The sequence below is a fragment of the Pseudophryne corroboree genome, chromosome 5, assembly GCF_028390025.1.
Source record: "Pseudophryne corroboree isolate aPseCor3 chromosome 5, aPseCor3.hap2, whole genome shotgun sequence".
Classification (NCBI taxonomy): Eukaryota; Metazoa; Chordata; class Amphibia; order Anura; family Myobatrachidae; genus Pseudophryne; species Pseudophryne corroboree.
The window spans coordinates 324,236,805-324,250,260 of NC_086448.1; the positions used below are offsets into that span (position 1 = coordinate 324,236,805).

At 42.3% G+C, this 13,456-nt stretch overlaps 1 protein-coding gene across 2 annotated transcripts in view; it reads left to right on the forward strand.

Moving 5' to 3' along the window:
- LOC134927697 (probable G-protein coupled receptor 141) overlaps positions 1-13,056 on the forward strand; it is a 76,262-nt gene extending 63,206 nt beyond the window's left edge. Inside the window, exons 1-2 of one of the 2 annotated variants that reach the window (XM_063922519.1) lie at positions 6,256-6,483; positions 10,369-13,056. In XM_063922519.1, coding sequence (XP_063778589.1) covers positions 10,393-11,295 — 903 coding nt within the window. In that variant the 5' untranslated portion in view covers positions 6,256-6,483; positions 10,369-10,392 and the 3' untranslated portion in view covers positions 11,296-13,056. Of the gene's footprint in view, positions 1-6,255; positions 6,484-10,368 lie in introns of those variants that run through there. The other variant, XM_063922518.1, reaches the window with a different exon arrangement.
- Positions 13,057-13,456: the final 400 nt, after the last annotated feature.

Sequence of the window (13,456 nt, forward strand, 5' to 3'; positions counted from 1 at the left end):
GCTCTCACCAATTTCTACATTCACCTCTCCTGAGACTGCTATATCACACCTTAACCAAACTCTAGAAACAGCACTTGATAAAGTGGCTCAAGCTACCATCACACTCCACTTAGATTTAGATGTCAACCGTGGCACTCTAAATACACTAGACACCTACAAAAAACGCTCACGTAAAGTAGAACGCCAGTGACGTAAAACTCGTAGTTCAAGTGACTTTCTCACATATAAGACCATGTACCACTCTTATCGTAATGCTCTGAACACTGCTAAACAATCATATTTCCAATCGCTGCTCAAACCTCTAACCCTAAGCAACTTTTTAATACATTTAAATAACTTCTTATCCCTCACCCAACCCACCAGCCACTGTCAGTGCACAAGATCTTGCTTCCTATTTCAAGGACAAGATTGATAAGATCCAAAATGAAATGGTATGCTCTTCCACAGCTAGTGACCTGCTCAATTCCCTGCCTGAACCCTCTAACACATTCTCTTCATTTGATCCTTCATCTGCTTACTCTACTACCTCTCTCTTGACTCTATACCCTCACAAATTAGTAAAGCTCTGTCTGCTGTGCTTATCCTAACCTTAACTAAAACCTGTAATCTCTCTCTATCTACTGGTATCTTTCCTTCTCTGTACAAGCATGCAGTGATTACTCCCATTCTGAAAAAACAAAACTCTTACCCTAACTCTCTCTCAAACTACTGTCCCATCTCTCAGCTCCCATGCCCCTCGAAGCTACTTGAGAGACTTGCCTACACTCGCCTCACACACTTTCTTAACTCACACAGCCTACTGCACCCACTTCAGTCAGGATTTTGTGCCCAACACTCCATAGAGACAGCACTGGCTAAGGTAGTGAATGATTTGGTCACTACTAAATCTAAAGGCTATTACTCACTACTTGTTCTCCTTGATCTCTCTGCTGCATTTGACACTGTTGACCACTCTCTTCTCATACAAACACTACAATCCCTAGGTATTCAGGACACAGTCGTTTCTTGGTTCTCATCCTACCTATCTAATCGCTCCTTCAGTGTTCATTTCTCTGTTTCCACCTCCTCATCGCTACTTCTCTCAGTTGGAGTAACGCAAGGCTCAGTATTAGGTCCTCTAATTTTCTCTGTCTATACCACATCTCTTGGCAAACTAATCAACTCTTTCAAATTTCAGTACCATCTGTATGTGGATGATACTCAAATCTACCTATCCTCCCCAGATTTGTCACCATCTGTATTGGGCTGTGTCATTGAATGCCTTTCTGCCATTTCATCTTGGATGACATCTCGCCACCTCAAACTTAATATTTCCAAAACAGAATTAATTATATGTCCACTGGCCAATATTAGTTACCAACCTGATATCTCTATCACTGTTGATAACTCAGCAATCATCCCTACCCCACAAGCTCGCTGCCTAGGTGTCATTCTTGACTCTGAACTGTCCTTTGTTCCACACATTCCATCTGTCTCAAGATCATGTTACATACATCTAAGAAAAATATCCAAAACAAGACCATATCTTACACAAGACACAGCAAAAACTCTAATCTTCCTCGCTAGACGTTCATTGTCTGCAGATCCGCTCTGTCAGTCCCTCCATTGGTTACCGGTATTCTACCGTATTAAATATAAAATACTTTTACTTACATACAAGGCTATTAACCAAACTGCACCAACATACATCTCTTCACTCATCTCAAAATTTCTCCCTACCCGACCTCTCGCACAAGATCTGACTCTCTCATCCACATGCATTACTTGTTTACACTCAAAATTACAGGACTTTATCCGTGCTTCACCCACTCTGTGGAATGCCCTCCCACGCACAATAAGACTCACTTCTAGTCTTCAAACCTTTAAACGTTTCCCGAAAACTCACCTCTTCAGACAAGCCTATCAAATTCCAGACCAACCCACATAACCTTAAGTGCTTCCCTATCTAATTACATCCTCTCTGTACAGTACACATAACATCACATATCTTGTCTTTCTTTATGCTCGCACCCTCCTGACACTTGGCCAACATTGCTGGGTGATCATATCATACAACCTATTAAGAACCTATCAATCTGGTGGACCATTATGCAATAGGTAGCTTCTATCCTTGTGTATCAATGCCTATTTCCCTATAGATTGTAAGCTTGCGAGCAGGGCCTTCCTACCTCTATCTGTCTGTTTTTACCCAGTTTTGTTCTATTACTGTTGTTCCCCAGTTTTGTTCTATTATTGTTGTTCTAATTGTAAAGCGCAACGTAATATATATATATATATATATATATATATATATATATATATATATATATATATATATGAAACTGTTAATAATAATAATAATAATAAGTTTGTGTTTTGGAAATGTGATCAAGCTTTCAGGCATCTGCTTATTCATTTTAATGATGGACATCTATTTCGTTCACGTCTTATTGTTACTGTTCTTGGTAAGTATTTTTTATTCATTTGTGCTGGTGTTGTAGGGTCTTTTGGGGGGTTTAGTATGGTATGCCGGCGGCTGGGCTCCCGGCGACCAAGATACAGGCACCGGGAGCCCGACCACCGGCATACCGACAGCGCGGCGAATGCAAATGAGCCCCTTGCATGCTCGCTGCGCTCGCCACGCTGCAGGCACGGTGGCGCGCTATGCGCGCCGCGCTATTTATTCTCCCTCCAGGGGGTTCGTGGACCCCCATGAGGGAGAATATCTGTCGGTATGCCGGGTGTCGGGATTCCAGCGCCGGTATACTGTGCGCCGGGATCCCGACATTCGGCAACCTGAAGACCACCCCTTTTGGGTGGTGGGCTGCCGTTCCTTTTCAACCTGGCTGTGACAGAAAAGCATTGCTCCTCAGAGACCAAAAGGGAACATGAGTTAACTAATGGGCGTGACATTTGTGGTCAAGTTGTTTCTATCCAAACTGGGGAAACTATAAATCTTTTAAGTGAATGGGCCCAGTAGTAGTTCTATGCCAATTAGAGATGTGTCCATCTCCATTTTGGTAATTATTCACAAGCTGGACATGGGAGCCGCAATGCTTTCTTGGCCACACATTTCATATTTAAGTTAATTATAGTTGTGTCTTTAGAACCGTTTTGTCTATGTATTTGTTTCATGTTTATATACATTTATTTGAAGATTTGTGTTGTTCATAGAATAAATATATAAACAAACATAAATAATCCAAATAAAGACTGTGTTATGCTCCTACATAATATGATACAAATTGACACAGATTAAAAATATGGCCACTCTCCTCAGAAAAATCCAAGCCAGAAGTGGCTCTAAATGAAAATACAAAAGAAACAAACAAAGAGTATTATTTTTAACTCCTCATGGATGCTTCCCAAACTTGCTTCGAAGCCTATCATGATATATTTTTCATACAGCGCTTCTGTATGTGGTTTTGCCTTATAGTGTCTCTCTAGAGCACACCTACATGACAGAAAGCACCCAGATATCGAATAAAGGTGATAGTGTAGTATTTAAAAAAATTATTTTATTATACATAACATTTAAAATTTTCATGCGTACATTTAAAAACATGGTCAATTGTCTTATCTGTTAAAAGTCGCAGTCCCAGGCATGGGCATCAATTGTCCACAACTTCAGTTCATCAAAAAAGGATTTTCTCCACTTCTCTGTCTGCCTTCCACCCCCCTGCTTACCTTCCATTATACCACTTTCATTCCTTTGTCCTCTACCATGGTCCTACTACCCCCCCACTAATCCATGCTCCCTCCTTCCTCACTCTTTCGCCTCACCTCCATCTGCATCACACTAAACTGCCCTTGCTCTCCAGGTTTGCTTCTTAGCTCAGGAGCCTGCACCATTACTAAAATCCCTGACCTCCAATTTAATATTACCTCAATGCTACAGCAACTTTGATAACCGCATTCACATTTTCCCACAAACTCTCTCCCTCTCTCATGTGCCCTCTGAAATGCCAGATCTTTCTGTAATAAAATGGCCCCAACCCATGACCTTATGACCTTTTCATTTCAAACTCCCTGAATCTCCTGGACATTACTGAAACCTGAATTTCCCCCTCTGTCACTATTTCTCCCGATGCTCTTTCCTCTGGCGCACTCTTATTCTCACACACCCTCTGGCCCAGGGGTCATCATGATGGTTTTGTTGGGGTACATCTTTCCACCAGTTACTTGTTCCAACTCATACCCTCAGACCCGTCCATTACACTCTCTACATTTGAGGTTCATGCTATACACCTTTTCCATCCTTTTCACCTTTGAGTAGCTGTCATTACCATCCCTCTGGCTCTCCCTCCAAATTCCTCCACAACTTTGGTTTCTAGCTCCCTCACTTCCTCCCCTCAGATTTTGCCTTCATTATCTTAGGTGGTTTTAACATCCCAATCAATATACCCACTGTATCCTCTTCCTCTAAACTACTTACTCTCACAATATTGTTTGGTATCTCTCAATGGACTTCCTCACCCTGTCATGTGAGTGGGCACTCACTTGATCTGGTCTTCACTCACCATTGTGACATTTCTGAGTACTCCAATTCCCCATTCTCCCTCTCTGAGTAATTTCTGCTCTCTTTTAACTAATCCCTCTCTGCTTCTCCACCTCTACCTCCTAAGGCTACCATCACTAAGCATAACACAGAGACTATCGACCCCGTTTACCTATCCTCCCTGCTCAAGTCACTTCTCTCCCCTATTCTCTTTCTCCTGCCCTGAACAAGCCATTTCCCTTTACAATGCCTGCCTTATGGTTTTGCCTCTGTGGCAAACAACCCTGGCATTCTAGATACACCAGATATCTGTCGCTTAGCGACAGTGGAGGAAATCATGCTCTAAAGCATACTTCTTCCATTTCGAATTTATGCTCTCATCCTACATTGCTGTCCTTTCCCTCTCTAAACAGTCATATTTAAAGAACCTCATCTCCTTCCAGTCCTCCACCCTCCAGTATCTCCTCGCCACTTGAAATGCCCTTCTCTGCCCACCCCCTCTTTTTCTCCTCTACTTACTTACTGCGCTTTACTTTGCCACCTCCTTCACATCTGAAATTGACTATACTTCAGGGCATCACATCCTACCAGACCCTCAGCACCCCACCCCCTCCTTTCCCAGATCACACCTCCCCATCCATCTTACAAACTAACTTCTTTTTCCTGTATCTGGAGATGAAGTCATGCACTCATCCGGTCCTCCCCTATTTCCACCTCCTCATTTGACCCTACCCCTACCAACTCCTCCTGCTAGCTCTCTCCTCCTGCCTGTTCCCATCTTGCCCACCTCATCAATCTCTCCCTCTCATCAGGTTTTGTCCCCTCTGCTTTCAAGCATGCCCTTGTCTCCCCCATTCTTAAAAAACTTACCCTTGATCCTAATATTCTCTCCAACTACCAACCCATCTCTATCCTCCCTTTTGCCTCCAAACTCCTTGAGCATATTGTCTGCAACTGCCTTTCCACCTTTTTCCCTCTCATTCCCTGCTTGAACCTTTTCAGTCTGGCTTCTTTCCTCTCCACTCCACTGAAACTGCCCTCACAAAAGTCAACAATGACCTGCTTGCTGCAAAATCCAAGGGCCACTACTCGCTGCTCCTTCTCCTCAACCTCTCTGCTGCTTTTGACACTGTAGACCACACTCTCCTCCTGCAATATTTTTACTACAGTACCTTGGTCTGCATGATAGTTCCCTCTCCTGGCTGTCCTCATACCTCTTTAACTGTTCCTACTTTGTCTCCTCTCATGACTTCACCTCCCTTCTACTTCCACCAACAGTAGGTGCCCCCCAAGGTTCTGTTCTTGGACCTCTCCAATTCTCCCTTTACACGTCCTCTTTAAGAGAGTTGCTCAGCACTTTTGACTTCCAAGATCATCTCTATGCAGATGATAGTCAGATCTACCACACACAAATGTAATTCTTTCTGCACATGTTATATCTGCCCCACCTGCAGCGCGCATGGTTTTGCCCATTAGAGAAAGAATTTGCTTTTGCGATCCATGCTGAATTTAGGCACTTTGTTAAGCTTTGTGAAACCCTTGTGGCACCATATAAATAAAGGTTATTATTAGTAATCATTGTCATAGGATCTGGGAAAGATGTGGGGGTTGCAAATACATTTATGATCTGTGCACTGGTGACTTCTTTTGCCTAGAGTACAGCCAGGACCGTAACTCGGTGTGTGCGGAGGGGACATCGCGCATAGTGCTGCAGTGTAGGGGGCGCTGTTGGTAGCACTTGACAATTAACTGTTTTAATTACTTTTACTTGCAGCTTCTCCCTTTTTTGAAGCCCAGCGTCTCCTGACCGCCGTTGTCTCCTACCCTGACCCCTTCTGTCGCTAATAGCTATACAAAATTCATGAACTCAACTTGAGATTTCTTTGTTATTCAGTCACACTGTCCTTACATTTCAAGATGCTGTGATACCCAGGATTCGAACCCATTGCCTGTGGCATTGCAGTCAGACAATCTATTCATTGAGCTATCTGTGCTTGCATAGAAAGGTAGATAATTCTAAGCTACAGAATTCTAACTATTTGAAGCTTATAGTATATTAAAATGTGTTATTTAATAAATGGTATTGTAATTGAATAACGACATGCGCTCAAGTTAAATGCATTAATGTGGTATAAAAAGGATTTGTGTCCAAACCCATTTTTTGCAGTGGTCTATGTGGGAAGGGGCATCATAGCATGGGCTTTCTCTGGGCTCAATCTTGTCATGCTACTTCCCCATGAGGCATGCGCCTTATGTCCCTACTGAAAAAAATGGGGAGGGCGTCTTTCCCTTTCTGGCACAGGGCACCAAAATGTCTAGTTAAGGCTTTGGGTACAGCATGGGTTTAAGCCCTGTTTGGGAATAATCTCGCAATTTCACCCACAGTAGATGATGATGATGATGCCAATAATAAATTACAACAATAAAACATGCCACAATGTGACTTGAGTTGTGTGTATTTTCAAGTTACAAATCTTTGCTTCTAATAACAATACAATATGTGATTTATATAAGCGTACATTATATAAGGTAACTATACAAATCAACCACAGTTTAAGCATTAAAAACACACTAAACACAATAAAAATATTATAGTAATGAACTCTTCAGCTTTACTATGTAATATAATTTCTTTTTAAATAAAAATGAGGTTTATAATACACATTTAGGAGCTAATTCAGTAAGTACAGGTTGAGTATCCCATATCCAAATATTCTGAAATATGTAATATTCCGAAATACTGACTTTTTTTGAGTGAGTGAAACCTTTGTTTTTTGATGGCTCAATGTACCCAAACTTTGTTTAATACACAAAGTTATTCAAAATATTGTATTAAATGACCTTCAGGCTGTGTGTATAAGGTGTATATGAACATAAATGAATTGTGTGAATGTAGACACACTTTGTTTAATGCACAAAGTTATAAAAAATATTGGCTAAAATTACCTTCAGGCTGTGTGTATAAGGTGTATATGTAACATAAATGCATTCTGTGCTTAGATTAAGGTCCCATCACCATGATATCTCATTATGGTATGCATTTATTCCAAAATACGGAAAAATCCGATATCCAAAATACCTCTGGTCCCAAGCATTTTGGATAAGGGATACTCAACCTGTATAGCAAATTCTGCTAATCAGCAGAATTTGCTATCCTTTTGCTCGCATGCTGCCCAGCATACTGACCGTTGCCTCCCCCCCTTCGACAAGCAGAAATTGCGATCGCTTCCCAATTTCTGCTTGTCAGCAGAAACTAAAGATTACTCCTGCCGGCGCAGCTTAGCTGCTGCCGCAGGAGTCCCGGCGCCATTTTACCTGTCACGGTGGCTGCATGTGACATCACGCAGTTGCACAACCATGCCCCCGATATGCCCCTGTTTGTGCCGCACCGCCTACCAATCGGGTAGCCCCACCCCCGCAACGCTCTGTCTCCTCCCTGGAGACGGAGCATTGCCGCCTACCTTCCCGCCCCGCAACCGCAGAGGCGAATGCATTTTCTGCGCCCCCCCCCCCCCCCCACAGAAAGTGCGGGTGCATGTGCAGTACAGGCACTGCACATGCGCCCTCATGCTCACCTCAAAAATTCCGGTTGGATCGCGATTTGCGATCCAACCTGAATTAGCCCCTCAGTTCATATTGGGAATGTGCTAAAGAAATTTGTTAAGAAAGGAGAAAAAAAGGGAGAGGAGAGCAAGCAGAGGCACACTGAACATATAAAAAGGACAATTGGCCTTATTTAGTGGCAAAGCAAATAAAAAGGAACATATATGTACACTGGCAAAACCATGTCACGTTGCAGGGAAGACAAAATTAAAATGCGCAGAAAGCTTGTGAGGGTCATGTATCCAAGTTTAACGCTAAGGGGCAGATTAAATTACCCAGCTCCTGAAGCCCCTCTGGGGCTTAATACGCGCGGATGCGGCTTCTAATTAAATTGCTCAAGGCACAGCAATTAGCAGTAAACCCTGCAGCTAATTGAATCTGCCCCTAAATTGCATAAAAATATTAATATTTCTATTAATTATGTGCTAATATTCCATGTAAGGAGGTAATGTGAATGTACCCTAGAAGCAATGATAATTGTTACATTTATGATTTTGTTCGTTTTCTGCAGCTTTAAGTGTATATTCAATTAGGGTCGGATACATTCCGACATGCATTTGTCGGAATGTATCCGACAACCCCTATTCAATCCCATCTCAATTCGACTTTAAAAAAAGTCGAATTGAGATGACACCTGTGAGCGGAGGAGAGGGGGGAGACCAGCAGGGACAGCCATGGGCAGACAGGGGAGAGCAGCGCTACAGCAACGCTGCAGAAGGATGTCTCACAGCCGCCAGACCTCACGGCAGTGTCCACCCAGCTCCAGTAAGTGTGACCTCACTTGCTGGAGCCGGGTGGACGCTGCCGTGAGCGGCGCGGCTGTGAGACATCCTCCTGCAGCGCTGTGCTGTAGCGCTGCTCTCCCCTGTCTGCCCGCGGCTCTCTCCCGTCTCCCCGCGGCACTCCCCCCTCTGCTCCTCTGAGGTCCCTCATCTCAGTCTGACATTTTTTTTATGTCAGACTGAGATGGTCGGAAACGGGTCCAAATCCTGTCGAATTTGGCCCCATTTCCCTCAGAAGTACGTGAAACGGCAACTATACCGCCGATTCACGTACTATTCGGCAAGTCGAATTTCCCGACTTGTCGAATAAAAATAGCGGGGACTGAATAGGTTGAATCACTATTCGACCTTAAAGAGTCGAAAACTGCTGTCTTTTCGACAGACGGCAGCTTTTGACCCTAATTGAATATACCCCTAAGTGTGCACAAAACTAGCATCAAATACACTTTGCACTTTATAAATGAAATAATTTCTGTGTTGACATCAATAATAACTTTCAAAATAACAATGCATATAATGGTTAATCAATTTATTACGCTGTTTTCATGAAACTCAAGAAATGATGTGCATTTCAAAGTGATGGAGTATGAGATGTTGGATCCTACTAGAAAAGTCAGCATACTTGCTAATATTGTTATAATGTATTAGCTGTCAATGGCATCTGCATACATTTAGAGCAGTAGTTCCAAACTCTGGGGGTTATTCAGGTTGCATTGCAATCGCAATGCGACCGTAATTTACCCTGCCCAGCACCAATGCACACGCGCAGGTCCTGTCCTGCACGTGCGTGGTCCGGCCAATGTGATAGGATCACATTGGCTACGAACGCCTCTGCCTGATTGACAGACAGAGGCGTTCACAGGGTGGCGACGCAGCGTTGTAAGGGTGGGGCGCTAGAAATGGGGGCGGGGTGGGCACGTCTGCATGACGTCACACGCAGACGCTTAGATAGAAAAGATGGCGGCTGTGTGCTTTTTAGCAGAATCTGCAATCCAAATTGAATCAGGTACTCTGTCCACAAGGACCACTAACAGTTCATGTTTTCGAGGTTACTTGTGGGTTTTTAATATGTGACAGTTGGTGATACACAGCGCACCTGCCAGGTAACCTGGAAAACGTGAACTGTTATTGTTGGCCTTGAGGACAGAGTTTGGGAACCATTGATGTAGAGAAATTTCTTGCTTGTTAAGAGGTATACTGCAGTGACGTGTGGTGGGGTGAGGCAGGTGAGGCAGAGAGTAAAAAGTCTATGACAGGTGAGGCAGTGTCTGTCTTTTCTGCACATCTCTGATCAACACTTACCAAAATTTCCAGCAGTATATACTGCTGCAGCTGTGTATAATGCCCACGTGAACCCTACACTCATATATTGAGTGTAAATCTGGCCTTAGTACTAACCACTGTCTCCTGCGCCATTTACCTCACCGCACATCCCTGGTATACAGTTATCGCAGTACTCAGTTCATATTGATCTAGTAAAATGTACTGTTTCTGTTTCTGTTGCAGGTAGCTTGGAACTATTTGCACAATATGGGACACATCAACCAAACAACATGTTTTATAGATGACACTGTTGCAAATGCCATCCTGGTTACGCTGTACTTTGTCGTGTTTATTGGGGGAACAATTGGCAATATTATAATGATCTTCCTGCTATGCAGAACTAACACGCGATCCATGACCACCACTTCAATCATAAATCTATTAGTGGTCCACAGCATCTTTCTTCTCTTACTTCCATTTCGCATTTATTACTACATCCAAAGACGATGGGATTTTTCATTTGCATTTTGCAAGGTGATAAGTGCAATGAGTCACATCCACATGTATCTATCCTTTATATTTTATGTAGCATTGCTCAGCATCAAATACATAAGCTACTTCAAACAAAAGGACAAGATTGAGTTTTACAGGACACTCCATTCTGTGGTTGCCAGTGCAGCAGTGTGGATTATCATATTACTTGTTATGTTGCCTTTGTTTTTTTTCCAGTATGGCTCCTATGGAAAAAATTATAACTTGAACCAATGTTTTCATTTCCAAATGGAATTCGCTAAACCTTTTGTGATCACCTTGAACTATGTTGTCATTGGGGGACTTTTCATAGTGGTATGTCTTCTTCTGGTTGTTCAGATATTCATCATCGTAAAGGTTGTGAAGAAACTGAAGAAGTCAGCTTTAGACCATCAAGAGTTCTGGGTTCAACTGAAGAGTTTATTTTTCATTTTTGTCATGATCAGTTGTTTCTTTCCTTATCACATGTTCAGGATTTACTATATCAAACATTCTCAAGACTGTTTCTATTTCAATGAGATCTTCTTAGGTATAACTGCCCTCAGCTGCCTGGATCTCCTGTCATTTGCCACACATACCTATTTACAGAAAGTGTTACAAAATAGGACCTGTTCATTAAAATGTCTATGGCGATCATAATTTGAATAAATAACTAAATGCATTTATGAAGTATCGATGCAAAAAAAATCCAAAGATGAAAATAGTTTTATTAGTCTCTTTCCCTCATTGCAGATAAAGATGCACTTCCAGAAAACAGTTGTAGTTATTGTTCTCCAATTCAAAATGGCTGATTGGGGGTATGAGTTGTGTTTTTTAAATGCCCTATCCTAGTGGCTGACGACAGATCTTGACCAATATATATAATTCAAGTTATCGCCCAACAAAATTTGTATGGACCAACTGTGCTATCAACAACAACAGTGAATGGCAAGTACTGTATCTAACTCCAATTCCAATAACACATGAAAAGCCAACCTGGTAGGGTGGTGACACCAGGGCCGTAACTATAGGGGTGTGCAAGTGGTGCCATCACACTGGGCACGGCACCTCCATGTGGCTTTCAGGGTGCCTGAAACAGGACCCTGCAGCCAGTAGAATTGCTGCAGAACCAACTGTAACATCCAAGGGTTGCCCTAGGTAGCACCCTGCACCCTATGGAGCTGACCGGAGCATCTTTAGGGTGCTCCGAGCAGTTCTCTACTTCCTAGTGATGTCATGACCTAATAAGCTAAGGGGGTCGAGCCAGACCAGGTCAGCACAGAGCCCTGTTATGGCCCTTACTGATGCTGACCTGAGTAGGGTGAAATTGGCCTAATCACTGTATTGAATGGGAGTGCATCTCAAATAACAAAATGCAGCAAGAAGACCATATGTACTGTAGGGTGTTTTTTTCACCTTACGTGGGATTGACCTTTTAAAGTAGAACTGTTGCCAGAAGGGGGTTGTACATTTATTTGCTTTTATATAAAATCTTGCTGTACATTAATTAAAACAGAATATCTCCACCAACCATGTTTATCAATGATGGGGATACCTTTATACCTTACCCCAAATGCTAAACAGCAACAGATGCTCGTTCTCCTTTCCACCATTATCTCCTCTTCTCATCAGTTGCTGAAAGGGAAGACGTTCCTACCTCAGTATTGTAACAAAACTGTATTACAGTTAAATATGCAGTAATAAAAGGTAAAATACTGTGAAAAATATATAACTTCATAGAGTGTCAAGTGAAACTCCAGAGAAGCATTGTGTAATTGACCATAAACGTCCAATAAGCAGGATGTGATTAATGTAATCTAAGTTGGTGAAGCAAGTCCTATTGAAGGGAACTCAATTAGTATAATATGTTGAGCTGTTTCTAGGTGTATTAGTAGGAAGAATGCTCTATACTCTATGTTGTATAGTTGTTGCAATGTTTACTGTATTGTAAATTGTACATTATAAATCTCCCAATTCTATTCTATTCTATAGAGATTACTAGAAAGTTCTCTGTTTTGTATACTGATCATTAATATGCTCTCTGTATTGTTTATAGATCACTACAAAAGTATTTGCATTTAATACTAGTTAGCTGTTTTGATTATAGCTGTTTAAAATAATACTTTTCATATATTTCATTGGCTATATAAACTACACCTATATTACACAAAACACACCCACCAGGTTATGGCCAGACCCACTGGGAGAAGGGCCCTAGCCACTTGTTCCTCAGGTCAATGTTATCAGTCTTCACCTGCTCAGATGAGGGCTGGTAACTGATTACCTGAGGGACAATTTGGAGTAAATTAATGTTGTTGTTGTTGTTGTTGTTGTTACTATATGAAAATTAGCATTTAACATACCCTCCAATGTGACCCATTCCATTAGGTACTCAGATGTATTAACCTGGAGAAGGCATAGTGAAGTAATAAACCAGTGATAAGTGCAAGGTAATAAATGCACCAGCCAATCAGCTCCAATGTGTAAATTAACAGTCAGGAGCTGATTGACTGGTGCGTTTATCACCTTGCACTTATCACTGGTTTATCACTTCCTTATGACGTCTCCAGGATTAATACATCTGCCCCAAAATGCTCTGTTCTTGGGTTTCCCTAGCCAGTGACAGTTGCAGAGGTGGGGCTGCAGCAGAGTCCAAAATTACAATAGGGGAGCCACACCAACTGCCACCCCAATCGTTGCTACACATTGCCAGCCAGGACTCACTGGCAGTTGATGTGGTTACCGTATTTGAAATTTGGACTGTGCTGCAGCCCCACCTCCGGAGTAACAACTACTAAGGTGAAGGCATGTACCCCTTTCA